Genomic DNA, 26536 nt, shown 5'->3' with positions numbered 1-26536 from the left:
GACTAATAGGAGTACCACCCTCATAGGTCAAAAACACTGTGTTGCAACTTGAAAGGGATTTTAGCGCTTTCATTTCTTCTTGTCTATATCGCAACAATGCTCAGAGGAGAGCTAAATTTTTTTTAAATGCAAGCTGGGGCAAAACCTGCAGCTTCTTTTGTGAAGAAGGAAAAAAACATGAAAGAAAAGTCGGAAAACGAATACAGGAAAGAAAAGTTTACACTAAAACAAATGTCATAAAATCTGAGCTGTTATGGCATATGCTGGAAAGGTGTGAAAATTATAGTTATAAATTATTAAAACAGGCTTGGAAAACAGAAATGATCTCATTTGACACACTGTGACTTATTTATTAATGAAATGGCTGTGCAAGTTGGGTGTCAGACACTAATAACAGTGCCATGGCTGTAAATTATGGCTCCCATAAAAGTTAAAACGCATAAAATGAAAGATAAAAGCAGCTGTAAAACGTTTCAGAAAGCAACATTGTTTTGAAATGACACCTTTTTCCTCCGAATTACATTTTCCACCAGCATCAACAAGTCGCAGCAGATACTTTATGTCATATAAGACCGAACTGAAGACTACAAATCTAATTTACTGTGTCATTATAAGAGAAAATTCTGTTCCTTCTTCAGTAATAGTGGGGTGAGTTGATCTGTATAGAGCAAAAGTAAAAAAAAAGTTATATTTTATTGCTTTTTAAAAGATCTTTAATGTGCTTAATGTCCTCATAAGTAATATATACTGGTAGTAATGTATATACTTAAGAATAATTTAGTGAAATATTTGACCTTTTTGGGTAACAAGTGTATGATGAAAAGAGTTACCTTCTTTCTGTCGCATCAGCTGAGCTACAACTGGATAAAAAATTATTTTATTAAAAAACAACAGCAAATTTATGATACTTGCACTTTTATTGACACAATTTGTACTTGGTGTTTTACATTTTTATAATATTTTATGTCTGTATTGACTTTATGGCCAATTTTTTGGTCAAACTGTGAGTGTTGAACAAGTTAGCACTAGCTTGCGCAAGCTACTTGGCAGTTAAAAGGCTAATGTTCTCCACAGTGATTTAACTTCTTATGTATTGATAACAATAGTTATTGACACAATCCACAGACTTTAGCATTATTTTACAGCATAAATATATATTTTTTATTTTAAAATAGTGGCCTGATGAGAATTATGTAGTTTTTTCTTTCATCTCTTACCAAATAAACACGATCACTAATTCTCTAACACAGAATTTAAGAAAAAAAAAAAAAAAAACAGGGTTTAAAAAAATAAACTGTACAGTTGCATAAAGCCATACAGAGTATAAATATGTATGCTCACCCTGAAAATATTTGAGGAATGAGCAATTTTGTTATTTGCTATAAAGTGCAAACAATTCAGTTTGCCATCAAAACATTAATATGAGACAAGAGCTCAACATTAATTTCCAGGTTTCTCATTTTTTGATTTTTTTAAACCTTCCAGATCACCAAACTGATTCTCATATCTATTAAAGATACTTTACAAAATACTGTTTTTAAAGGAATGTTTTAAATATTAAGAATAAAAACGGTCCAGATCATTTTCCCCAACCATTGTTAAATCATCGATTATTTGTGATCATGTTTCAGTTTCTCCAACATTATGTTCATCAAGAATCACTTAAAGCAGAAGTATGAAACTTTTATAAAAAACATATGTTTCTTACCTATTTTGTTAAAACCATTTCTTGAGAAAGCAATAGTAGCTCAGGGAGAAGGTGGAGAAGCTTGACGTTTTCACAGATTGTCTCATCTCATAACGTAACAAAATGGTGAAAATTTTAACAAATATGTAAAAAAAACATTTTTTAAAAAAAAAGTTGAATACTGTTTCTTTAATTGGAATCTGACAATCTGCAATAGGCTAAAAAATGCCCAAAAGTAAAAGAAAATTAAGAACGGATAAGAAACAGTCATTGATTTCCACCAGTAAGAAAATGGTTACAAAACAACTTTTTAGACTTTGGGACATACAGAGAACCACACTGAGAACCTTTGTCCATAAAAGAAACAACATGGAAAATCCTATGACTATTCCCAGTAGTGGATGACCTCCATGGAGAAAATCAAGGATTCATACAGGAGAACACATGAAAACCCAAAAACCACATCTGAAGCTACAGCCTGCCTCACTTAAGGTCGGGTTTAATGAATCATTCATAAACATGATATTCAGAAGACCAGAGCTGTAAAAAAAAAAAACTGCATTCTTGGTAGAGAAAAACTCACTGGCCCAGTCAAAGCCTGGACTTAAATCCAACTGACATGCTGTAACATGATCTTAAACAGGCCACTTACACGTAAACAATCATTCAGCTTTTCTGCAAAGAAAAATGTTGACAATCTTTTGGATAGTCAGGTTTTGATGTCAAATGCGAATGTTTGCTGTCAACATTCAAAGAAATTTTCTTTACCTTTCCGATGCTTTTGGAGGAGGGAGCATTTTCTTAAACTGAGCTCTTAGATTTGCTAAAGGACAAATTTGACTCATGCATCCCTGAACCGGGTGATGCAGGCATGGAAAATGCACGGCTGGTTGCATTCACTAATCTACAAATAAAAAAACTCTCCTGACTTGTTTTTATATTTCCAAATTCCTGCAATCAGAATTGGAAGAGGGTCACTGACAACCTTCAACAAATTTCCTTCACGCTCAGCTGATTTAAGTGCAGCTCCAGTTGAAACAACTCTGGATGTTATTTCAGTGGACAAGAAGGAGGCCAAGTATGTTCATGGAGCATGCTACTGTGTACATTCTCAGAAACCTTCATAATACATGAAAACATGCTCTGTCTCTTCAGAAACCTCATGCTATTGAAAAAATACTTGCACTTAAATCAAAATGTGTGGACATTTAAAAAAAGGAGGATCAAGTTACAGTGAGTATGCCTAAGAAAGTTTTCACAATCGCAGAAAATGTGCAAGTTGGGGCCATACCCTAAAGCCCAGAGTGGAAGCACATCTTAAAAAGCTAAAGATGGAGCTACATGATGGCGCAGACCACAGAGTGGCGCTTGTACAGATGGCCCTCTGACCCGGCTTTCCACCTCAGTCTGTTCAGGGACTCACTCGTGCGCGTCCGACTGTAACCCGAAGCCTCTATCGATCTTCTCTTCTGGATCCGATGAAGCACGATCCGGTAAGTCCCAGTGACGGGGCTTCTCAAGTCGAGACTGTTGTTGAGCAGATGAACCGCGCTGATGCCAAGATCCTCCAGTGCCACTTTCACGCTCAGATCATCAGAGGTGAGGACGTGGTTCTGGTCGACCAGGTGTGACGGAGTAGGTCTGGAGGGCGGGTAGGCCTGAGGGTACTCGATGCCGGTCATCCAGTCACTCATCGTGATCTGCGCCAAGGTGAGGCGGTCTACGGGAACTGGCCTCAGGAGGCCCTTTATGATTTCCTGACAGGATTGGGGAACGTATGAAGGAATGGCATAAGAACCCTGCAGGATGCAAATCTTCAGCCGGGTCGTGGTGGCTGCTTTAAAGGGCATTGTGGCGGTCGCCATGAAGTAAAGCAAAATACCCAGGGCCCAGGTATCTGCATAGTGTCCAATGTAGCCTTTCTCTTTGAAAATCTCAGGCGCTGCATAAGGTGGAGAGCCACAGAATGTGTGGAGTACATCACTGGAGCAGCAACAAGTGCTAAAACCAAAATCCCCGACTTTAATGCAGTAGGTGTGGGTGTAGAACACATTCTCAGCCTTCAGGTCCCTGTGGACAATGTTATTATCATGCTGGAAAAGGAGAAGACAAACACATCTTATTGAAGCAATCAGAGCTGATAATAAAATTTAAAAAGTTGAGCTCTTTTTTAAAGCTGCAGTACAACTTTTATTTAAAGATATATATCTTTAAAGCTGTCAGGACAGTATGATATGAGACAGGTACTCTGTGAAAATAAATCAACCTCTTCCACCTCCTCGCTCTGCTGCTATTGCTCCTGGCCAGAAACAACCAGTCAGAGTCAGGAGGAGGGCCTTAGCGCTGACAATCAATCTCATGTACTCACTGCTAAATGTGCTAATGGTGCAGAAACACCTTATCGTTGCTGCCAATAATGATGACCATGCTAACTATACTTACCATTCACAACAAGCTCTGCTGACTGGAAGATATTATATAGTAGCATGATTGACTGCGCTAAGACCCGCCTCCTGGCTCTGATTGGTTGTTTCTGGTTAGCACTGGCAGCACTGAGAGAAGGCAGAGGAGCTCGATTTTTTCACAGATTATCTGTCTCATACTATACTCTCACATCACAGTGACAGTTTCAACAAGTATGTCAAACATATATTAATGTACTGCAGTTTTAACCCCCCTAGCAGCAAAGTTGCTGATTGTATCTAAAGTCTCGTTCCCACTGAGCGTTATGGTGCAGGTTGGTGTGGTTCGTTATGCTATTTGTCTGTTTCCCTTGTATGTTTTAGATGTTTTCCTACTTTAACACACATAAATTTAATTGAAGGCCGATTAACAAGCTTCAGCTTGCATGTTCTCCCTGTGCATGCGTGGGTTTTCTCCGGGTACTCCAGTTTCCTCCCACAGTCCAAAAACATGACTGTCAGGTTAATTGGCCTCTCCAAATTGCCCCTAGGTGTGAGTGTGTGTTTGCATGTGTGTCTCTGTGTTGCCCTGCGACAGACTGGCGACCTGTCCAGGGTGACCCCGCCTCTCGCCCGGAACGTTAGCTGGAGATGGGCACCAGCAACCCTCCCGACCCCACAAAGGGACAAGGGTGTAAAGAAAATGGATGGATGTATAGTGGGGCATAGATGTATAGTATGTACAACTATAAATCTTTGAAAAGCAGAAGTGGAGCCTCCTGCACAACCAACAAGAATTTAGCAAGTAGTTTCTGATTGGTAAGTCAATAACAAAACAGTTGACTTTTCCAGCAGCCATTGTGCAGTGGATATAGCGGTAAAACCAGCTTAACAAGTGAACTGGAGCTCCGCTTGGGTTGCTAGGCGATGAGCTGGGCTTTGCTGGGGTTGCTAAGTAACAACGAAGTGTGACTCAGCAATCGGGAGGTTTTTGAAACGGCTCATTTTCCAGACACCAAAAAACCCATTAACGTATTGCTTAAGAACTTGGACTGTTTATAGAAGCTATTAATATCCAAAACTGAAGGGCAAAAATGTCAATTTTGCATAATTTTTTAGGCAAAAATTATTCAGCACTTTTGCCTAAACATCATCATGTCAGTTCCTGGAACCATCAGCGTTTGACCCGGTTTGACTCTTTCCTCTGAAGCTGTTTGCTTTCGTTTTCCTGGTAAACCCAACGCCCACTCCGTTCCCCAGAGAACTGCCTCCATTTCACTAACTTACCATATGCTTTACTGCCGAGAGAACCTGCGAAAACACCAGCTTGCTTTCAAGGTCTGACAGGCGCCCCCTGGTGGTGATCCTGGAGAACAGCTCCCCTCCGCTGGCATACTCCATCACCAGGTAAAGGTGCTTGAAGGTTTCCACCACCTCGTACAGGCGCACTATGTTGGGGTGGGAAAGCCTCTCCATGCAGGTGATCTCAGAGGCAAAGAGAGCTTGGGCGTGTTTGCTCAGGCGCTCCTTATCCAGGACTTTCACTGCTACTCTCTCTATATCACACGATGACACACAGAGAAAGGGAATCAAAAACACAATTTTCTCTTAAGCTCCATAATCTCCTCATTTAATTTTCTGTTAAAATGCTGCATTAGACCTGACGTGTCCCCTCTAGCCCTTCACAACATAGCTGCCATGTGACTCGAAAGCAGACGAGGATGAAAACATTATGGATTAGTTAGGGTGATAAGATTAGTCATGTCTTCTGACATGTGGAATGACCCAGACTGATGGAAGTATGTCTCCTTAAGCTCAGCTGGATGTCTGTGCATTCATCTGGTTCCCATCAAACACGTGACTCAAAACACAGAGCGGAAGAAATTCTCAAAAAACGAGTCACAGGAAGAGGAAATGGAAGATTAAAAATCGTCTCTGCACAAACTGCACCGACACTTTGATGTAAAGCATCTTTAAGTTGTTCATCATAAACAGCGGCGCCCCCAAGAGAGAGGTGAGGGGGGCCACGAGCCCCTCTTGAAAAATGCTGGCTAACCCACAGAGTCATGTTCATGTCATATTAAGGCAAACAGAGCCATAAATATAAAACTCAATAAATGAATAAACACAAAATAAACAAACAAATAAATAAATAAAATTACGTATTTTTTTTCTATTTCTTTTCTTGTCTTTTTTTTTATTTGTGCCTCCCTAAGTGTTTTAATACCAATCCCTATGAAAATGTTCTAAGATCTCCACTGCATGAAAATAGGTGCTTGACTACACAGAGAATAATAATTTAAAAGTTTAGAATGACTGGAGTGACAAATGAAGCTGGATGGTTGGACGTTTCCATAATAAGTCTTTTTATCTTTCACACAATGCAAAAACACAAACTCTTACCAAGTATTTCTGGTCTATTTTATAGTGCAAATACCTTAACACACTTCAACTAAAACAAACTAAATCATAAGTAACTTTTCAGCAAGATATAAGAGTTTGTTTTAGGTCAATAATTCCTTAATATTTATGAAAAAGTATTTACTCCACCGGCAGATTATTTCACTTATAACATGTGAATAATATCTTGTTATAAGTGGAAAAAAATCTGTGAGTTCAATGAGTATTTTTAAAATAAATATTAAGAAATTATTTACTTAAACCAAGCTCCTCTATCTTGCTGAAAAGTTACTTGTGAGTTAGTTGTGTCTTATTTAAAGTGTAAAAAAATACTGTATTTTTGTAGTGCACATATTGTTCTCCATAAGTGTGAAAGATTCTGTATGTCGTAATAACATCAAAGCATTAAAAATCTCACCTTTAGTCAAGTCATGTATTCCCAGTCTAACCTGCGAAAAGTTACCAGAACCGATTTCTCCCTTCAGCTCGTAAAATCCCACGCGCCGTCCAAACGTCAGGTCGTCCATCACCCTCTCCGAATGGGTCATGTTGTACACGGCCTTCCCGAAGGCGGTCCTCTGCAGCGACTCCTCATCCTCTGTCCCCTTTCTGTTTCTCTCCACCTTGTTGTTCTCCTTTGGTGATGCCAAAGTCAGGATTTCTTCTTGATGGGTGCCTGACCGTAAATAAGAACCTGACATTGAGAAAAAGGGAGTGAGGTAGTGTCATGAAAACCTTCTGCAGTTTATATCACACATGCTGGAGTGGGAATTAAAATGTGTGTCTGTACTTACATGCTTTCCCTTTTATGTTCTTCTTGCTCCTCTCTGTGTTGATTGCATTATTTCTATTCTTCAAATACATGATTTCAATCCAGATGGACGCACACTCTTTTCCTCAATTTCAATAAATACAGTGATTCTTAAGTAAAATGAAATATATTCTTCAGTAACCAAACACTCAAATTGAAAGGTTGACTGGAAAAATGTGTAGCATGCATCAGAAGAAAAAAGAAAAACTTTAAAAAGTGTTTCCTGAAAAGTTTTCCCTCCCAGAGTATACACTAGTATGCACTGACACCTTTGCTGCTCTGTATGCAGCAGTGTTGTCTCATGGTTTATAATCCAGAACTACTACATAATGCCCTATAATCCCCTCCAGTGTTGACCTCCTCCCATGCAGACAGACTATACGTAGCCTCTGGAGGCCTCATCAGACCTTGGAGATGAGCAAACCACCTGACCAACCCTCAGTGTTGGAAATACATGTGGATAGTCATTGTATGAATGCTATAAATTATTCATCCTCTTGCCTCTACAATATTTTTGCTACAGAATTTGCACAACTCCTGTTAAAATATCACAGCAGTGATCTAATAACAGCGTAATCGTATCTCATGAAACATTATGCAAACACTTTGTCTGCACTAATGACACTGATTAACCTCGGTATGCTGGGATTCTTGAAACTGAGAGGGAAAACTGATCAGATGGCCACATTTCTGATTAATTTGGGAATTTATTGTCTGAAGGCATTCATGAAATTTCATTTATATAAGATCAGTCCTAAAATATTAAAAAACCCACACAAAGCCATATGAGATGGTAACATAAAGTACCTGGTTCTGACAAATTCAAAGACTGTGAATTTCATTCTCTCAAAACTGACATAAATATGTGAACTGTATGACAGGACTTTATGTTTCACCTAATCCACTTAATTTTTCACATATCTGCATAACATATAAGCAACTATATGTAAAAAGATAGGAAACAGAGTGACACCACTAAAAGGTCTTCTTCTTTTACCAAAACATTTAACAAACTTCTTCTAAAAATATTGGTCTTTATCAAAATAACTTCAAAATAAATTCATATTATGTCAGTGGAGAAAATGCTTACTTTTCTTGTCTGGATTTGGTTTGATTGAATTGATCCTGAAAACATTGGCAATGAACTTTAAATAAATAAATTGCTTGGTGAAGTCATTTATGTGCCAAATATAACATCCAAAAGTGAAAAATAAGAACTTTTCAAAGAACTTATTTGATTATAAAGAGGGATATAACATAACATTTCTTTATCATCACAAGAGGGTAGAAAATTCAGAGAAAATATTAGAGGAGAAAATAAATCAGTATAGGAAAAACTGCCACTGAACAACAGAAAAATATTACATAAATGTTAAATATGATAATAAATGCAGAACATGAAAAACAAAAAAAGGAAACTATTTAATAAAACAAGATTAAAAATACAGTGAAAAATTAAACTACAATGATATGTTTTTGAATGCAATATTTGCTACATTATTAATCAATACATTTATTTATTTATATTTTTATTGAAAATTTTGACAGGACCAGTCCTCCATATTTAGGAAGCATGGAGCTCCACTTAAAAGTATCCACCCAGCCTACATGAATCTTACCTGTTATTAAATTCAACATGTTACAAATGACACAAAGAATTCATAAACGGTACTGCAAGTTAACTTTAGCTTGGCAAAAACCTCTAGAGGAGATGAGCGCAAGCCTTTCTGTGACTGACCCGGTGACCCAGACAGACACTGACCGTGACAGCAGACAGATGTCTGCTCCACATCAACCTCTGCAGCACCGAGACTGGACACCCGGGATTATCCCGGGAAGTCGTTGCGTATAAACTGCTTGCTCATGCTACAGGTGACTCATTATAAGCTGTGCTCAATAAAGCTCCCTGCACGTGCGATGCTGAAGGAAAGACTCTTATGAGGAGAGGATCGCCTGGATGGAAAATACATGGAGGTGGATTTGAATAGAAAATGACTCCACAGCGTTTTATATGTGACACACCTGCAGTAAAATAATCTCACTTTGAAAAATCCAACTTTATATTGGAGCACATGCGTCAAATTCGAGGTGTGGGGGCCAAATCTGGCCCGCCGTAGCTTTTCATGTGGCCCTCTAAATCCCAAATCACATCAATAATTCCCTCCAGTTTTTCACAAATCTGCAGAATTTATGCAAAATTCACATAAATTCAACAGATCAGAATATTTTTTCTGATTTTACTGAAATTGTTTTTCTCAAAATTGGCCAAAAACATTGGCCAACCCTTACTTGATGTCAAGTTATAGTCCGTGACAGTTACAGCAGTTAATAAAAAGTCACATTAGTGCAAATATTTAAATAAATATTTCTAAATTAGCGCCGCAAAATCTGGGATTTTGATTGAAAAAAATTCTGGATGAACTGATCAGTGTGAAAAGATGTTCAATATTATTTAATTTCAAGAAACACAGCTATTTATTGATATTTTAGCTATTTCATGGGTTTCATCCATACGTTCTGGAACAACTGGACCTTTAAGAACATTCAGGTTTTTTGATATGGCTCAGAATGTGTAAAGATAACAAGCCAGATTTAAAGTTACCGTATTTTCCGCACTATAAGGCACACCTAAAAACCTTCAATTTCCTCAAAAGCTGACAGTGCGCCTTATAATCCGGTGTGTCTTATATATGAACCAATATTGAGCCACAACAGGTCTAGCAACTACGGTAAGCATAGACATAATATAAGAGTACACCCCGCATTGGCTACTCTGGCGCAGGAAATACGGCGGCCATCTTGGAGCGGTCGTCCCTCCTACTTTGCTCAACCAAAACAGCAGAAGATGCCTCAGCACTGAGGGATATTGTTGCTCGGATTGACGGACTATTGATGTGAGGGCTCCACAGACAACATTTCACAAGTAAGATGGACATATTATTGTGTATATTTAGTGATTAGAATGTTACTTTACTGTATTTATGTCCACCGGCGAGATACCACCTAATATTAGCTACAGTGCTTGGTGTAATACGGGGTTCAGCCCCGCTCTGAAGGCTAACTGAGATTCTGTAAATCTAAAAAAATTAATTATTGTCTAACATTGACTTAGATTATCTGACACAAGAGCCTACATTAGAAATGAAACAATATAACACATATTATAAAACTTATATGTTATAACATTCACCAACAAAGTTTACACAGGTGGTAAAGACTATTATTTCTATGTAATTCTTTCACTCTGTCAAAAGTACGATACATCCCAAATCTTCCGTTTTTGTTTTGAAAGTTTCATAAAAACACGATGTGAGGAAGAAGAGGGAGATATCTATAAAGAGAGACGGATTCACTGCAGCACGGATGAATTATTATTTGAATATTGTCATGTTTGTTAGATAATAATAACTTTGAATTGCCTTGTTGCTGAAAATGTGCTTTATAAATAAAATTACCTTACCTTACTAAATATTTCTTTATTCTTATTAGTTTTCTAGTATTATTATGACCTGAGATGTGTCAATTACTGGGAGCAACACTCACTTTCATGCGTCTTCATTATTATGACTTAAGTTAATTATAACAATTTTTTTTCTCCTTTTACTATTTTTAAACTACTTGAGCCTGAAATATCATATTATGGGAATTTAAAATGATAGTTTCAGTGTTTGTTTAATGTTTTTTGAAACCATGTAAAAAACATACAAAATTTAATTACATAAAAAACATTAATCACACACGTAGACGCTTCTATAACAAACACAATATCCAACCATCACTCATTTCAGTATCAACGCATCTTTGCAGAAGAAATGTTCCTGCATGTTGTAAAATTACCGCCATCTGGTGGTCATATGTAAGATTTAACAAAAAGAATAACTGCTCATCCAAAATAAATCTTAATATAAAAAAATAGATTTTTTTTACATAAATGAGGGATCAAAAATGGTTGTCTCAATAGTTTTTCAAAGAGTATTTTTTGTCATTTGGATTTGTTTTAGTGTAGCTTAGCCAGTGTATGCTAATTTAAAAACCTAATATGTAATTTCTGAAATAATAAAAAAAAAATAACAATAGTCCAGATTTGAAACATACATATTTATTCAACAGCCAAAATAACTTGGAAAATTAAAAGGACAAATAGCACAAAATGACCTTTGAGTCTGTTTAGGGTTAAACGCTGACCCATTTCATTTATAAGATCGATGTTTGTTATGCTCATTCTCTAAATGTGTTGGCTTAACTTTCCACATCACCTCAAATATATGCACAATACGTACAGTTTTAGTGAGGACCTTAAATGAGCTAGAGAAAAGCAAAGAGCCGAGATTTGTGAAAGGTTTAAGAGTGTCTGACCATTTGGTGTCATGTTGAATAAACACGAAGGTGCTGGAGTTTTCAGAAGGTGAGGATCACGCTCCCCCCTGCTGCTCCCGTTTATGTGTTTAAACCTGGTTTTGTTTTAAGTCAGAGGTGCTAAACACCTTCCCCCTGAGATAAAAGATGATTGATGCCTTTGAGGGAGACCCTTTGAACGGCTCAGGGCCTTTTTAAGCCCCGTCATTAGTGGGAGCTCAGGTCTGGTCAGCATATTTGGGTCTCTCTGCAGCAACAAAAACGACAACAAACCAAAAAAAAAAAAACAGAGACGCTGAGATCCCCCTGTGAAGTGACTCCTGCATTTATCATGGAAATTTGATTTGTTCTCCTTTCTTTGGCCTCTGAAGACTCACTTTTGGGTATAAATATCTGAGGCAGAAGTGAGCAGGACAGCACTAAGGAGCACATTCAGATGAGTGATGGATGTTCTCCAACTTTTCCTTCTGTTCCTGTTTGTGCTTCACATGACATGTAAGTACTGGTGGCCGGTCCTTTCTTCTAGAGCAGCTGTCTGGTTTATCTCACAGGAAAGTGCATGCTAACCTATGAAAGTGGTAAATAATCGTAAAATAATATAATCTTACTGGAAAGGGGAATTGCAGTTTTTGTGCTACCTACATTTTCTTTCAAAATACAAAGAATGACTGCTTGCAGATACGATCTTTATTTTCCTGCTGCTGCTTTAGATTAGTGTCTCATGTTGCAACAACTTCAATCAATGCTATTCATCAGCAAATGACAGGACAGATGCATTCTTGTCTTGTGTTTTTGTAGTGAGCAAACACATCGTTCACAGAAATCTGTTTACACAACGAGTGTGCTGCAAGAGGCAGAGTCACTTTGTGTACATTGGGCAAGGTAAGGAAGCAAACATAAAATAAATAGATTATTTGTATTTATTTATTGAAATTTGCTGTCTATTTTGATTGCGTCTCTCTCTGGGGTGTTAGACATTTCAGGGAGTCCTGTCAGCGTAGATGTGGGAATGTGCAGGTCACGTTGTGGGATGGCCATAAGGTCACCGCATGAAGCAAGACAGCAGGAATACTCAAAACATTCCTCCATGCTGGAATTTCTGAGGAGCAAGAGGGTAAGCTGCAGTTCCACCTCCTGCCACATGACGGCAGTGTGAATTTGTTGTAATTTATAAGGTTTTTTTTCGTCATGCCAAAATACGACGGTGTTAGGGCCACGAGAATAAAAATGAAGCCGTAACATTACAGTTTTATTATAATATTACAAATTTATTCTCAGATTATTTTTGATTTTATCCTCGCGATAATATGACTTTATTCTGGTAATATTGAGGCTTTATTCTCGTAAAATTTTGACTTTATTTTTGTAGCATTATGACTTTATTCTCGTATTATTTTGACCTTATTCTCGAACGGCTTTATGCTCGTATTTCTTTCTTTCTTCCTTCCTTTCTTTTTCATTAGTATGGCCCTAATACTCTACATATAAAAACATTGTGACGAAAAAGTTACCGATCTTTTTTTCCTCGTTTGCACAACGTTTGCTATGAATCGCCTAAAATCAGCTTACACCTTGACGCTGGCAAGGACAGAAACATGTTTTGACATGTTCACCCCAATGATCTCTTTAATTAAAGACGCGGACGCACGGCCCGGCTGCCCCGGTGATCTCAGAGCCGCTGACCCGGCTGCCCTCCTGCGGGGCGAACCAGATGTGCGAGCCGACGGGGATGCAAGTAGAGCGGCTGCTGCTGTTCGAGGGGCCCCGGGAGGTGGAGGTCATCGAGGAGTGCCACTGTGAGGTCGAGCTGACCCAGTGCATCCGAGTCCCAGCTCTGAGGACTTACTACATCGAAACACCGTATGCGACGGTAATAGACGTGGGAGGATGTTCCCGCTCTAAAGGAACCCCAGGTATTCACAGCCATGAGGTCTTTTTACGATTTTGTTTCGTTAAAACAACAAAGTTCAGTGTGGTTTTTTTTTGTTTGCTTTATGTGGCAAATCAAAACTACAGATATTGTGTAATTAGCCTGGCCATTCAGTTCGATTCTCATCTCTCTTCAGTTCTCCCTCTGGGCTTTCTCCCATTGAAGTGGATTTCTTTGGTAAAATTCCAACCCGGCCAATCAGCAAACAGGAGGAGACATTGTGAAAGGAGCTTGATTCTTTGGGCAGTTTTAAAATTATAGTGTGCTCGTAGTTTTAGCAATGACCGTGGAGGAAGTGAAGAAGTTATTCAGTCCTTGTTGGCCACACTTCCAAATATTGAATTAATATTAACATCCATCTTGTTCAGCTCAATTCTTCTCAATTCAATTCAATTTCTGTTTCATAGCCTGGCACTGGCAGATTGCATTTGTCATGGCCAACTGTGTAAAATTTAAAACTTCAACAGGCTCCATGCTGCCAGCTAGAAAGCAAGGTGTAGAACAAGAGGTTGGTGTTTATCAGGGTAGGGCTTGATAATCAAATGGAATAATAATTATAATTATACATATTTTTTCAATTAAATGTACTTTTGAACTTTTTCTACGTCTTTTTTGTCTACCCACAAAGTTCGCCCTTCTGTAAAGGTGATAGTTGCGAATTGCACCACTAAAGATAAGGGATCTACTGTGTCTCTTGGTCTGTTTGGTGATTATTCACTAATATTCTCTAACAAACCTTGAATTCTTTACACAAGAGTTGAATTGATACTGGGAATAAATTACAAACAGCCAATTACAAATTTGGATAGTTGTAATTATTAGACCGAAGTGTTCAGATTTCTATCTCTAAATTTAGACATTGAGCCCTTATAAAATCCACTAAAGTTTGTGGTTTAAAAGCTACATAATTTGAGATCAGAGGGGATAAATACCATTTAGAAGGCACAGGAACTGTCTACAACTACAGTGATAAACATAAAATAACCACTTTTCATTTGTAAACTAAATTATACTGCATAACTAGTTAACAAAGCTTCCGTGTTCTCCTCGTTTTTCATTAATATATAAATATGTTACTATTTAAAATATAAAAAAATAACCAGTCAGACTAAGGAGCTGCTGCCCCAAACCAGCAGAGGGCCCTCAAGAGCTCTAGAATAACTGAAGTCAGGAGTTATGATAACTTGTTCCTCTGCTTTGCCAATATTTTCTTTGGAGATTTATAAACTTTCTTGGGAAAACCTTTAAATTTTAAACATAAAAAAATCTTCTCAACTATCACAGATTCGGCTGCTTGAATTTTAATAATATAATATTTAGTAGAGATGTAGAGACTCATCACTATATCAGTACTATGACAAATCCTGTTTTTTGATTTGGACTGATTACAATTTTTTTCCACACTCCAAAGAGGAAAACTTGTGCATGTTCTTAGAAAGAGGTAGTAGCTTTGAATCCAGCAGAATTACAAGATATGCATCAAATAACATCTTATTCTTTATCTGACATTTTAACAAACAAAAAAAGTGTTGATCCATTTATTATGTAGGTAGTTATCAGTTTTGATGTATTTAATATTAACAATAAGAAAATGATCAGATTTTTGAGTATTTAAACTGATTTCTTTTGATTAATGAGTAACTAGTGAATCTTGATTTAATGCTTTTGTAATGTAATATCTACTACGTTAAATAGATTATACACAAATGTTTTAACATCGATATAATGTTGATATAGAAACCAGTTGATATGAAATCTCAGATTCTGTTTAGCGGCTAAGCTAAGCTAGGTTGGTGACATTCACTAACTAACTCGCTCTGGTTACCTAGCAACTCACTCACTCTTTGGTTACCTAGCAACAGCCTGCTCAATAACTCTCTGTAGCAGTTTGTGGTTTCGTATTCGTGCCTCATAACTGCTTAAAAACAAAAAACAACAGTCTGACGTCAAAGGAGAAAATGAATTCAAGGAGGAAAGGTCACACCACAGGTTTGACAGCATTTCAGATATCTAAAACAAAAAACTAACCAATGATTTATATCTCCCAGCCCTTCTAGTTAGCATTATTCACATCATCTTAGTTTTTTTCTTTAGTTTAGCTTTTCCATGTGGAAATCAAGACTTTTTTTTAGATTTCCTGTTAACATTTTCCTTCATGGTTTGCTTCCAGAGGGTGTTTCCTGCGTCCCCACCAAGTTTGACTCAGCGCTGCTGGAAACTCCCAACGGAGTGGATGTGATCCAGACCGTGTCGGCCTGCGAGCTGAAGGAAAGCTGCTACAGGGTCCCCCATGTGGAGCACTTCTATGAAACAGTCCAGCATGCAGAGGGACTCAAAGAAGAGAGGCTCAAAGTAAGTGAAACGAGGAAAGAAAAAACTTCCTTCACGCCATTAATTTCTCGGAATAGCATGGTGGATTCAGCTGGTTCCTTTAAGATGCCTGCTTCGCATCCTTTGTGATTGACAGCAGAGGAAACGGGGCCTTAGCTGGGTGCCAGACAATAATGAAGTGCCTTTATGCATCAGATTCAAAAGTCGGTGTTTAGTCAGGCCAATTCGGAGACTGGCACTGCACATCCGGGTGTGAAAAACACCACAGCGTGTTGCTCTCTGCAGACCCAAAACAAATAATTTAAGTACAAATAACATTTAGAAGCACTTTGGACGTGGAAAAGAGGCATTATATAGCGATAATTCAGAACAGAGACACTTTACAAAAAACAAAATACATACATTCCAACTGATCCTGGTTATCAAACAATGTAGTAATCTAAACTAATTATTCAATGTGGTTTAAAAGTTTCTGTCTAAGGAAACCCAGCATTGAGTTTCCATTACAAACGTGCGCAGAGTTTTGTGAATATTCCACTAATGTCGAAAAAAACCCAAACAATTTCACAATTGTGGCATCACAATTAAATAAAAAATGCAATTAGAGTCACACATGATTAAGTTTATTCACGTAACAAGTCATTAAAGAGATCCTCCTGCACTTCCTGTCGTCTTCTTCTTTGTGTTTTCATGTTAATCGTTTGATGTGAAAACTGTTTTCCATTGCAGTTTTGGCAAATAAATCAATTTTGAAAAACTTTTTTATTGAAAAACAAATTCTTTTTTATTATTTTCTTGTTTCCATTAAGCAAATTTTGTTTCAAAATGTAAAATTGCACAATTATATGGTCAATGTACTTTACTATAGAATGCATATTTTTATTATTTTTTACATTATTAGATGTGTTTTAGCAAAATATAAATATACATATTAGTTTTATTTTTTTTAATTTATTTTAGAGAATCATTTGGTTGGTGTCTAATTTCTAACTGATGTTAGAAATTACAATTAAATAAAACTGATAAAAGATTGGTGTGTTGCATTTGCTGATTGATTAATACTTCCTACGTCTATCTTACCAAACACTGATCAGCTCTTCTTCCTGGAAAAACAGAGTTGAAAATAAAAGTTTTACATTAAAATCCAAATCAAAAAAGCAATTATTTTATTAAGTAAGCCACAAAAACAACTATATTTAGCTAAAAGAGAAAGCAATAATTTATTAAGTTTTCTGTTTTCTTCAGTTTTGGTTTTCTAATGAGTCTCTGCACCAAATGTAAGATTGGAGCTAGCAAACACAAATGGCGGCTGCAGGTGTCGAATGAAAGCACCTTTAACTCTCCAAGCGGCAGCTGCTCCTCAGCTCAAAGTGGGTCAATATTTGCAGCCAGCAATGTGCTGACTTCCCCCCCCCCTCTCTCTCTCTCTTGTCTCTGTGTTGCTAATTTTCTGCAGGAAGTAGATGTGGGCAGATGTTCGGGAGGTTGCACAACAGGAAACCGATGCCTTCTCAGGTCAGTATGAACACACACACATACAGACGCACGCACGCGCACGCGCACACACACACACACACACACGCACACACACACACACACACACACACACCTCCTCTGCCACCCCCAGTTGTAGCAACAGGCTGTAAGTTTTGACACCTTCTGTACCTTCTGCATTTTGATTCTAACGCCAAATGCTCCTTTTAGTTCTTCAGTCTTGTTTTAAGATTACAGAAATAAAGTAGTTCCCTGATGGTTGAATTTTATTTAGCTTCTGCAGAAGAAGAAATGCTGTTTAATTGCAAAACGTGCTTAATTTCTTAACTTGCGAAATTTGCAATTTGTGACATTGATCTTATAAAGTAATTTATATTATTGCTGTTGCCGATGACTGTTACTGCACTGCAAAAACACAAAATCTTGCTAAGTGTTCTTTATCTTTAGACAAATAAAATATTAGTATACTAGAAATAAGACAAAAACTAACTCACAAGTTACTTTCCAGCAAAATAGGGGAGCTTATTTTTTTAGTAGATAATTCCTTAATATTGATGAAAAAGTACTAGTTGCACAGGCAGATTACTCCACTGCAAATGTAACAAGCATTTTTCATCAATATTAAGGAATTATTCACTAAAAACAAGCTCCTATCTCTTGCTGGAAAGTTACTCATGTTTCAAACGTACTGTTATATTTGCACTAGAAACCAGATTAAACAAATACTTGGTAAGATTTTGTGTTTTTGCAGTGAGGCTTTATTTCCACTTTACATGATCGCTTTGATCTTTTCATTAATGTTTTCCTTTTTCTGCAGGAGTCCATCAGATCTGGGAAACTGCCTGCTGTGGTCAGACAGACAGTCCAGTTCCTGTGCTCCTCAAGGATACGAGAGCCACAGCTTCATCAACCAGCATGAGCAGCTTCGTACCGTCCTCTCCATCACCTCCTGCCGCTGCCAAAACTGAGCACAGCGCCCTCTGCTGGAAAGCAGCCTCCACAGTAACTTCTGGAGATTGACCAAACTCTTGTCAAAACTTTAGGGTTTTATATGTAATATATGTATATGTGATAGTTTTGTAAATAAAATTAATAACACAAAATGATAACTGGTATGTTATTATTTGAATATGGAATTTTATTTAAATAATTTAGATTTTTTTTTTTCATGTAAATAACTCAAAGTAAATAAATAAAAGTAATTCTGACAACCAGGCTTTTTCTGGCTGGGAAATCAACTTCTGGTTTTGTTTGAGCTCTGACTTGGCTGATCATGTTTTAGCTAATTAGGAATTTTTTTTCTTTGTTCTAAGGATTATATCGCACAAAAGAGAAATGTGTGCTGCAGGTTCCTTAGTAGAGGCAGTAGTTTTAACAAAAAAAAAATGAAAGAATTACAGGATTAAGACCTTTTACTCATAATTTTTTCTACAATGAAGACAATAAGAACATTCATGTGGTTGATGTGTTTGTAGGCTGAAGATGTAGGAGTTGTTAATGTCTATGCTTTTAATTAAAAGGAAAAACTTCGGTATTTTAGTATCTAAGCCACAACTGACTATATTTAAGGATTTTTTATTGTGACCATCAGGTTTGATCAGGATTAACAACAATTAATTCATTTTCACTAAACTAAATCTTCAATATATTGTTTCTAAGAAATGTTTACTGTGTTACTGAGGAAAAACAAAGACTAAACTGTAAGTGTTTCTCTGGAAAAACACATGCAAACCATTACTTCCTCCTCATTTTGATACAGACTTGAGAAACAACACCTCTGTCACAGTTTTCTGCCTCTACCACAGTAAAAGGTTTTATGACTTGTCTGCAAGGTGTCATGCAGTGAACAAAACCTTTGATCTCTTAAATGTTACCAACCTTGGTGTATCTTTGATGGATTAAAATCTTAAGAGTCAAGTTTAATCTAAACATGTTAAGAGCAAATCTCATTTTGTAGGTTGTATAGTCCTATTCAGTAAATTAGATTATTGAAAAGTTAATTTCAGTTCCTCAGTTCACTAAGTGTAATTTCCTGCTTACAGCTAAAAAAAACCAAACATTTACGAATACAATATTACAGTATAAAATACAGAAATGTAGGCTTAATTAAAAATGCATGTTTATTATCTGCTTAAAGGTTTTTATTTTTGAAAAGGTACTTTTAATGTTGCAAACGAAGCTCACTGTAACGCATCGTTAGCAAGTCTACATACTGCTAGTGAGCTAGCTAGCAAACCTGTCTACCCAGCTAGCTAGCTACATCAGCTACATCTATCTATGTAGCTATCTAGCTACATAGATAGATAGATAGATAGATAGATAGATAGATAGATAGATAGATAGATAGATAGATAGATAGATAGATAGATAGATAGATAGATAGATAGATAGATAGATAGATAGATAGATAGATAGATAGATAGATAGATAGATAGATAGATAGATAGATAGATAGATAGATAGATAGATAGATAGATAGATGATAGATATTTTGCTTGTGCAGCCTACAACAAAGTCCCTAAGTGTGATTTTAAAACTTAGTGGGACATCTGACAATGAAAAGAAATGATGAGGATTTAGCAAACATAGTAGAATAACCAAGCAATATAAAAGTTCTGAACACTTAGGAAAATGTTACCCAGTCTGTCCAAATTTGAAGGCTTCAAATAAGTCAGTCTACTTATTTCAGCTTTATTATGGTTTTATAAAAAAATTACCGTGTACTGAAGAAAAGTTGAAGCCTGTAATCTGTAGCTTGTGCTTCTAGATTTGTGCCATCTTTATTTTTACGTGTTTGGAGCACACTGACAAAGTCAATGTACTCCACAGGAGTAAATGTTTGCATTTAAAAGATCGACATTAGCTTCACAAGAACAAAACAAATAGACAAACAGCGATAAGACCTGGACATTCTCTGAAAGCACAAATAAATCTTGTTTCTGTCCTCGGCCGTTTCTCTTGCTTGTGCTCTTTCATTTTGTACAAAAGTTGTAACATTCCAGGCCTATAAGACTTTACAAATTCAAGTCTTGAGTTCTTGTAAAGTATGAAATATTTCAGTCAGAAAAAATGTTTTTTTTTATTCTTGTTCTTTTTCAGAATGAATCTGCTTTTACGGTTACACAAGTCTCAGTTTTTAAGAATCTAATGAGTTTGTAGAATATCAATATGTATACATTTAGTTTGTCTGTCTAATTTAATCTGACTCTACACTAAAACGCTCCCATTTTGTATTTCAACTAGTAGAAAAAAGGTTTGATTGAGCCTCCAAGTGTAATATCTGTTTTATCCTGTTCAGGTTTGATCAATCTAAATATATAAAATTTTAATCTAGAGATGAACATCTGCAGTCCAGACTAAAACTTGAAAGAATGTTGCATCTTAATGGTTAACAAGTGGCTTCATTTTTGTATGCTAGACTACTGTCCCACATTTCAAAATAAGAGTCTCAAACATACACTTTGCCTAGCTTGCAGCCCCTACCTTTGTATTCGGAACCCATAATGACAGTTTGGACTAAAACCAAATTGTTTTTATGGCTCTTTGATATCATGAAATGTTGTGCTTTGCAATCTTACACCATTAATGTGTAAAAATGAAAATTTAGTCTATTTTTGTTTGGAAAATGGGCCAAGTATGGAGTTTATTTACGAGGTACATGATGGTACTGTGTTAAATGTGTATTAGGTTTGGTGCAGGAGAGCTAAAAGGGTAAAAAGTGGGAACCATAAGCACCCTAGATGTGTTAAACCCTTCAGGACCGTGAGTGGATCGACACAGGGTGCTAGTTTTAAGATATGGGTTGTCCTCAGTCTATTTAAATTGAGACCCATGTAAGAAAGCCTTTGTGAGTCCAACTGCAATTTTGCTGCATTTGATTACGTCTAAGATTGCTAGGAAGGTCCAAATTGAATTGGATTATTTCATAATAATGAAAATATATATACATATATAACACACACTTTAAAATCCTTATTATATATATCACAAGTCAGTTTTCTTTTTGTTTCAGTATTTTTGATTTCTCACTGAACCCAATCTGAAGCAGATAATTAAAGTCCCAAGAATACATTTTTTAACTTTTGTCACAATATTTCACAGTATTTCAGTAATGTAAGATAATTTTGCCCATCTGACCATTTCAAGCATTCACTAATCGTGAAATGCAGCGGAATATCCCTTTAATTCTGTCTTGAAACGAATCAGATGCCAACTTCAGGCTGGTGATTGTCCAGCTGTAGCTCAGTGGGCAGTCATGTAAATCTTTCCAAGTGTCACCAGTGACACCAGTAGCAACACAGGTAATTGGTTTCCACCTAAAACAATGCGGCTTTTATTCTAACTTAATGGATTCACTTAGGCGCAATTGGCCACCCACAGATCGATAATCAAAGTTTATTATCCCTAAACTTTGATTAGTTTGTACTTTCCGGAGGTCAAAAACATATTTTTCATAAACGACTGCAAGAACAAGTCCCCCGTTTTGCAAAAATAGACTCTAGTTTATTCGAAGACAATTGGCTTGAATAAAATCTCCAATCGGGGTTCGCACCTTGTTAGTACCGCCATTAGTCTCCCTTTACACTCGCTGATTGGTGATTTACATTTACGGCCAAATAACATCTTTACTGCTGTTTGCCGAGGCTGCAGAGGGGAACTGGGTCATTGGATATAAAAGCCTCGGAGTTTTCAGACTCTCTCCAGCTCCAAGTTGCGAAATCTACTCAGGGTCCTACGATGTTCGTGTTCGCGCTCAGTTTTGCCGCTCTGCTGTGCGTCACCGCAGCGTGGCCTGCGCTCAGCGGCCGGGTTAATCATTTCCCCTCAGAGGGCGAGTCAGAGGAGGTCCGCTCTGCCGCCATCAAGAGGCTTCTGGAGGTTTTTGGGATGGAGGACCCTCCTGCTGTCCACGGACACAAACAGCCTCCGCAGTACATGCTCGATCTGTACAACACGGTGGCTGACGTGGACGGCGTGACCAAGGATCCCTACCTGCTGGAGGGGAACACTGTGCGCAGCTTCTTTGACAAATGTAAGATGTTTTTGAGTGATGTGCGCAGAGCAGAGGAGATTGAATAGAAGGTGTTGTCTCTAATAGCGATTTATTTCTTTGAATGGCAGTGCGCAGTGAACAGGTGGAGTTCAAGTTCAATTTGTCAACCGTAGCAAGGAGTGAGAAGGTCCTCACTGCAGAGCTGCATCTCTTCAAGCTGCGTCCTCAAGGAACCCTCACATTCAACAGACATCACTTCTGCCAGGTATGCTCAGCCTTTTAAATAATAACTGCAGGCAGGGTTAATGATGCCGTCTAGACTTACTTTTTTTTTTTTGTAAAGAAGCATCTGTAAAGATCAATTTTCAATTTCTGGTGCAGATTTTCAATTGGATCTATGTCTGGACCTATAGACTAGGTCTGGGTGTCCAGGCATTTTGTCACGTGAGCCACAATTGTCAGCTCAATAGTACTTACTGGTAAAACATTTTTTTTATTTTTAAAACGAAAATCTAAAAAATGTTGTGATATTTTTAACCTAAAACTAAACATGAACTATCTTAATTAAACTAGTTTAATTAAAATAGAAATCATAATAAGCAACAAGTCTGCTTTTTATTTAGAAGAAAATGCAGAGTGGTGTTTAAGTGTGCCATATAACTATCCATCCATCTTCTTGACACCCTTGTCCCTGAGTGGGGTCGGGAGGGTTGCTGGTGCATATCTCCAGCTAACGTTCTGGGCGAGAGGTGGGCTCACCCTGGACAGGTCGCCAGTCTGTCGCAGGGCAACACAGAGACAAACAAGGGACAATTTTAGACAGACCAATTAACCTGACAGTCATGTTTTTATACTGTGGGAAGAAACCGGAGAACCTGGAGAAAACCCACGCATGCACAGGGAGAACATGCAAACTCCATGCAGAAAGACCGGGGCCGGGAATCGAACCCAGAACCTTCTTGCTGCAAGGCAACAGCTCTACCAACTGCGCCACTGTGCAGCCTACGCCATATAACTATTAGCTGATAAATACTAAATTTACAGTAAACAAAAGTTTGATATCTTATATTTCCGTAAAAGTGACAGTAGCCATCAACAGGAAGAGTTTGTTTTGTAGCATCTCTGTAAATAATATAGAAATAGCATTTATTATTATTATTTTATTTATTTATTTATTTTATATAATTTTTTTATCATACTAGCTTGGTGCTCTTGGTTGCCCCTAGTGGTGTGGCAGTCCTAAGTACATGTCTCTTCTCAGTTAATTTCTAACGGTGGCTACTTTAATTCTGTATTACTCAGGTCAGTGTTTATCAGCTGTTGGATATCGGTAAAACTAACAGCACACAGATGAAGAAGTTGCTCTCTTCTCGACTCATCCCGATCCATTCAGCTGGTTGGGAAGTGTTCACGGTCACACAAGCTGTAAGTATCTCCCAATGCCTAAATAATCCAAGTCCCGGCAAAAGCTGGACGGTGTATAAAACCATGATGTCACCGATGTCCTGAAGGTTCGCTCCTGGGTGGCAGATGAAGGCAGCAACCTGGGGCTTCATGTGGTGGTTAGGACGCTGGAAGGAAGCCAGACGGACCTGAAACTGATCCACTTTGCTTCAGGACGCCACCACCACCAGAGCAAACAGCCCATGCTCGTGCTTTTCACCGACGACGGGCGCCGCTCTGCGGCACTCGAGAGCACAAGTGAGATTTGCCTCACTTTTAATCTCATTTATTAAGTCAGAATACACTCAGGGACAGTAAAATATAATTCTGGATGTTTAGTGGGGGCCTGAACTGATAAAACAAACTTATATTTTCATTGAGAAAAGTGAAGTAGCAATTTGAAAACATTTTATTTGGTGGGATTTTAATAAAAATCTGTGAAAATAATTTGCCTGTTAGTCAGATAAGACACTTAAATTAGTTAGTTTGAATATAAAACAATACTCCCACTCACGGTCGAGACCTCGACAATGATCTCCTTTGTCTTGTTGACGTTCAGGAGCAGGCTGTTTATTCTGCACCAGTCCACAAGATGTTGTACCTCTTTTCTGTAGTTGTCCTGAATGATTGTTGTGTCATCTGCATATTTCATGATGTGGTTGGTGCTAAACCTGGGACGACAGTCGTGGGTCATCAGGGTAAACAGCAGGGGGCTCAGGACACAGCCCTGTGGGGAGCCAGTGTTTAAAGAAATGACATTGGAGGTGTTATTACCCACATGGACAGACTGAGTTCTGTCAGTGAGGAAGTCCAGCAGCCAGTTGCACAATGGAGTACTGAAGCCCAGGGAGACCAGTTTGCATACCAAGTCCTGGAAGGATGATCGTATTGAACGCTGAGCTGAAGTCCAACAACCGCATCTGCTCAGTTGAAGAGCAGTGGAGATGGCATCCTCAGTTGAGCGCTTAGATTTGTATGCAAACTGGAAAGGGTCAAGTGATTGAGGCAGTATAGAGATTATATGACCTTTAACCACTCTCTTGAAACACTTCATGATGATAGGTGTTAATGCAACGGGTCGAAAGTCATTAAGTCATGTGATGGTTGGTTTCTTGGGCACTGGAATAGCTAGCATACTTTCCAAAATTCCTTTTTAAATTGTATTTGGTTCTCGGAAAGGTTTACTGTCACTATTTTACAAATATCTGATCCTGTTAGCTAATCTAAGCAACCATTTATTTCTCTTCCAGATCCCCTTGAGGCCATCCCCACCTCCTTCCTCCCCCAAACTCAGGTGTTAGTCAAATCCTCCCGCACTGCTCGCTCCTCGCACTACAGCGAGGAGGAAGGCCGGTCCAAGCCCTGCCAGCGCCTGCCTCTGTATGTGGACTTCGAGGAGATCGGCTGGTCGGGCTGGATCGTGTCTCCCCGCGGCTACAACGCTTATCACTGCAAAGGGTCCTGCTCCTTCCCCCTGGGTCAGAACATGAGGCCGACCAACCACGCCACCGTCCAGTCCATCATCAACGCCCTGAAGCTGATCCGAGGAATCGAGACGGCGTGCTGCGTGCCTGACAAGCTGTTTTCCATCAATCTGCTGTACTTTGATGATGATGAGAATGTTGTGTTGAAGCAGTACAGCGACATGGTGGCCGGAAGCTGCGGCTGTCACTGACGTCGTCAAGTCTCTGCTGTTGGACTGGGCAGATTTAATTTTCACTTTCATCAATCTTGTTGCCCTTTCAGTGTTCACTCGAGAGTAAATGTTCTGAGATCTACAAATAACACTGTAATATATGTAAATAGACACATAAATTATAATATATGACTCTGCTGGAAGAGATAACCACAAAATGTGTAAATATGAATATGTTATGTTTTTCTGATTTTTATTTTTTTTAAATGGTATCACTTTAAGCTTACTTGAACTTTTATACTTTAGGATGACTGATCAAGATGATTTCAGAACATTGAGATTTCAAATATTCCTTCAGCATTTCTATATTAAAAAATGAAACATTTTCTCTGTAATTGAGTTTTCCATTAGCAGCGATGTTTTCATCAATTTAGCAACAATTTATTCAAAGATAAAAAAACTTGCTGCTGAAATCATTCAGTGAACCATCTCTCCGAATAGTAAATTATTATAGCAAGAGACTTAAATCCTAAACTAAACTAAAATCACAATTTAACCAAACAAATGTGACCACACTTTGTGTGTGTGTATGTGCGTGTGTGTGTGTGTGTGCGTGCGTGCGTGCGTGCGTGTGTCTGGACCTGCCTCCGAGTCGGGACCATCTCAGGGCCGGGACCTGTCTACAAGTCGGGACCGGCCTCCGAGTCGGAACCTGCCTCCGAGATGGGACTTTCCTCTGAGATGGGACTGTGTCTGGTTGAACCATGTGTGCGCCCAGTTGATCTTCTTCTTTTATTATTATTATTATTATTATTATTGTAATCATAGGGGAGCCCAGAAGAAAATCTCCGCGAACCACTGTCATAAACAATTAAAAATCAGAATTTAGATTGCTTTCCTAAAAAACAGTGTCATCGTTCATTTTGAACCCACAAAGAAGAATTGATCAATTTAGACGGAGGAGCTAAAATAAATGTGAAAATTCCTCTGAAACAAAGGTTTTGCAGTACTGCAACATGTCATTGCCTTCCAAATCAAATGATTTGGTGGACT

At 38.0% G+C, this 26536-nt stretch overlaps 3 protein-coding genes across 3 annotated transcripts; 2 read left to right on the top strand and 1 right to left on the bottom strand.

Moving 5' to 3' along the window:
• Positions 1-1857: 1857 nt before the first annotated feature.
• LOC103479876 (serine/threonine-protein kinase NIM1-like) lies at positions 1858-8553 on the bottom strand. The gene is made up of 4 exons (XM_081598704.1): positions 7284-8553; positions 6908-7183; positions 5377-5645; positions 1858-3780 (listed from the first exon to the last, which is right to left on the bottom strand). The coding sequence occupies exons 1-4, from the start codon at positions 7351-7353 to the stop codon at positions 3025-3027; spliced, it is 1371 nt and encodes a 456-aa protein (XP_081454830.1). The 5' UTR covers positions 7354-8553; the 3' UTR covers positions 1858-3024.
• Positions 8554-11432: 2879 nt separating this feature from the next.
• Positions 11433-18520, top strand: pnhd (pinhead). Its single transcript, XM_008434424.3, has 7 exons — positions 11433-12151; positions 12455-12538; positions 12631-12770; positions 13293-13569; positions 15757-15938; positions 17374-17432; positions 18229-18520. Exons 1-7 carry the CDS (start codon positions 12100-12102, stop codon positions 18377-18379), a joined length of 945 nt encoding a protein of 314 aa, XP_008432646.2. The 5' UTR covers positions 11433-12099; the 3' UTR covers positions 18380-18520.
• Positions 18521-19900: 1380 nt separating this feature from the next.
• On the top strand, positions 19901-26047 carry admp (anti-dorsalizing morphogenic protein). The gene is made up of 5 exons (XM_008434425.3): positions 19901-22443; positions 22533-22669; positions 23707-23829; positions 23916-24105; positions 25098-26047. The coding sequence occupies exons 1-5, from the start codon at positions 22149-22151 to the stop codon at positions 25520-25522; spliced, it is 1170 nt and encodes a 389-aa protein (XP_008432647.1). The 5' UTR covers positions 19901-22148; the 3' UTR covers positions 25523-26047.
• Positions 26048-26536: the final 489 nt, after the last annotated feature.

The sequence above is a fragment of the Poecilia reticulata genome, chromosome 17, assembly GCF_904066995.2.
Source record: "Poecilia reticulata chromosome 17, P_reticulata-male-v2, whole genome shotgun sequence".
NCBI lineage: Eukaryota > Metazoa > Chordata > Actinopteri > Cyprinodontiformes > Poeciliidae > Poecilia > Poecilia reticulata.
This window is presented reverse-complemented; position numbering and strand designations above follow the sequence as displayed.

Excerpts from the sequence above, each read along its gene's own strand:
- LOC103479876 (XM_081598704.1), bottom strand. The coding sequence starts at position 7,353 with ATGTATTTGAAGAATAGAAATAATGCAATCAACACAGAGAGGAGCAAG. Across the intron at positions 7,184-7,283 it reads GAACATAAAAGGGAAAGCAT|GTTCTTATTTACGGTCAGGC; the intron begins GTAAGTACAGAC and ends TCTCAATGTCAG. Across the intron at positions 5,646-6,907 it reads AATACATGACTTGACTAAAG|AGAGAGTAGCAGTGAAAGTC; the intron begins GTGAGATTTTTA and ends CGTGTGATATAG.
- pnhd (XM_008434424.3), top strand. The coding sequence starts at position 12,100 with ATGGATGTTCTCCAACTTTTCCTTCTGTTCCTGTTTGTGCTTCACATG. Across the intron at positions 12,771-13,292 it reads AATTTCTGAGGAGCAAGAGG|ACGCGGACGCACGGCCCGGC; the intron begins GTAAGCTGCAGT and ends CTTTAATTAAAG. Across the intron at positions 13,570-15,756 it reads CCGCTCTAAAGGAACCCCAG|AGGGTGTTTCCTGCGTCCCC; the intron begins GTATTCACAGCC and ends GTTTGCTTCCAG.
- admp (XM_008434425.3), top strand. The coding sequence starts at position 22,149 with ATGTTCGTGTTCGCGCTCAGTTTTGCCGCTCTGCTGTGCGTCACCGCA. Across the intron at positions 22,444-22,532 it reads GCGCAGCTTCTTTGACAAAT|TGCGCAGTGAACAGGTGGAG; the intron begins GTAAGATGTTTT and ends TTTGAATGGCAG. Across the intron at positions 24,106-25,097 it reads TGCGGCACTCGAGAGCACAA|ATCCCCTTGAGGCCATCCCC; the intron begins GTGAGATTTGCC and ends TTTCTCTTCCAG.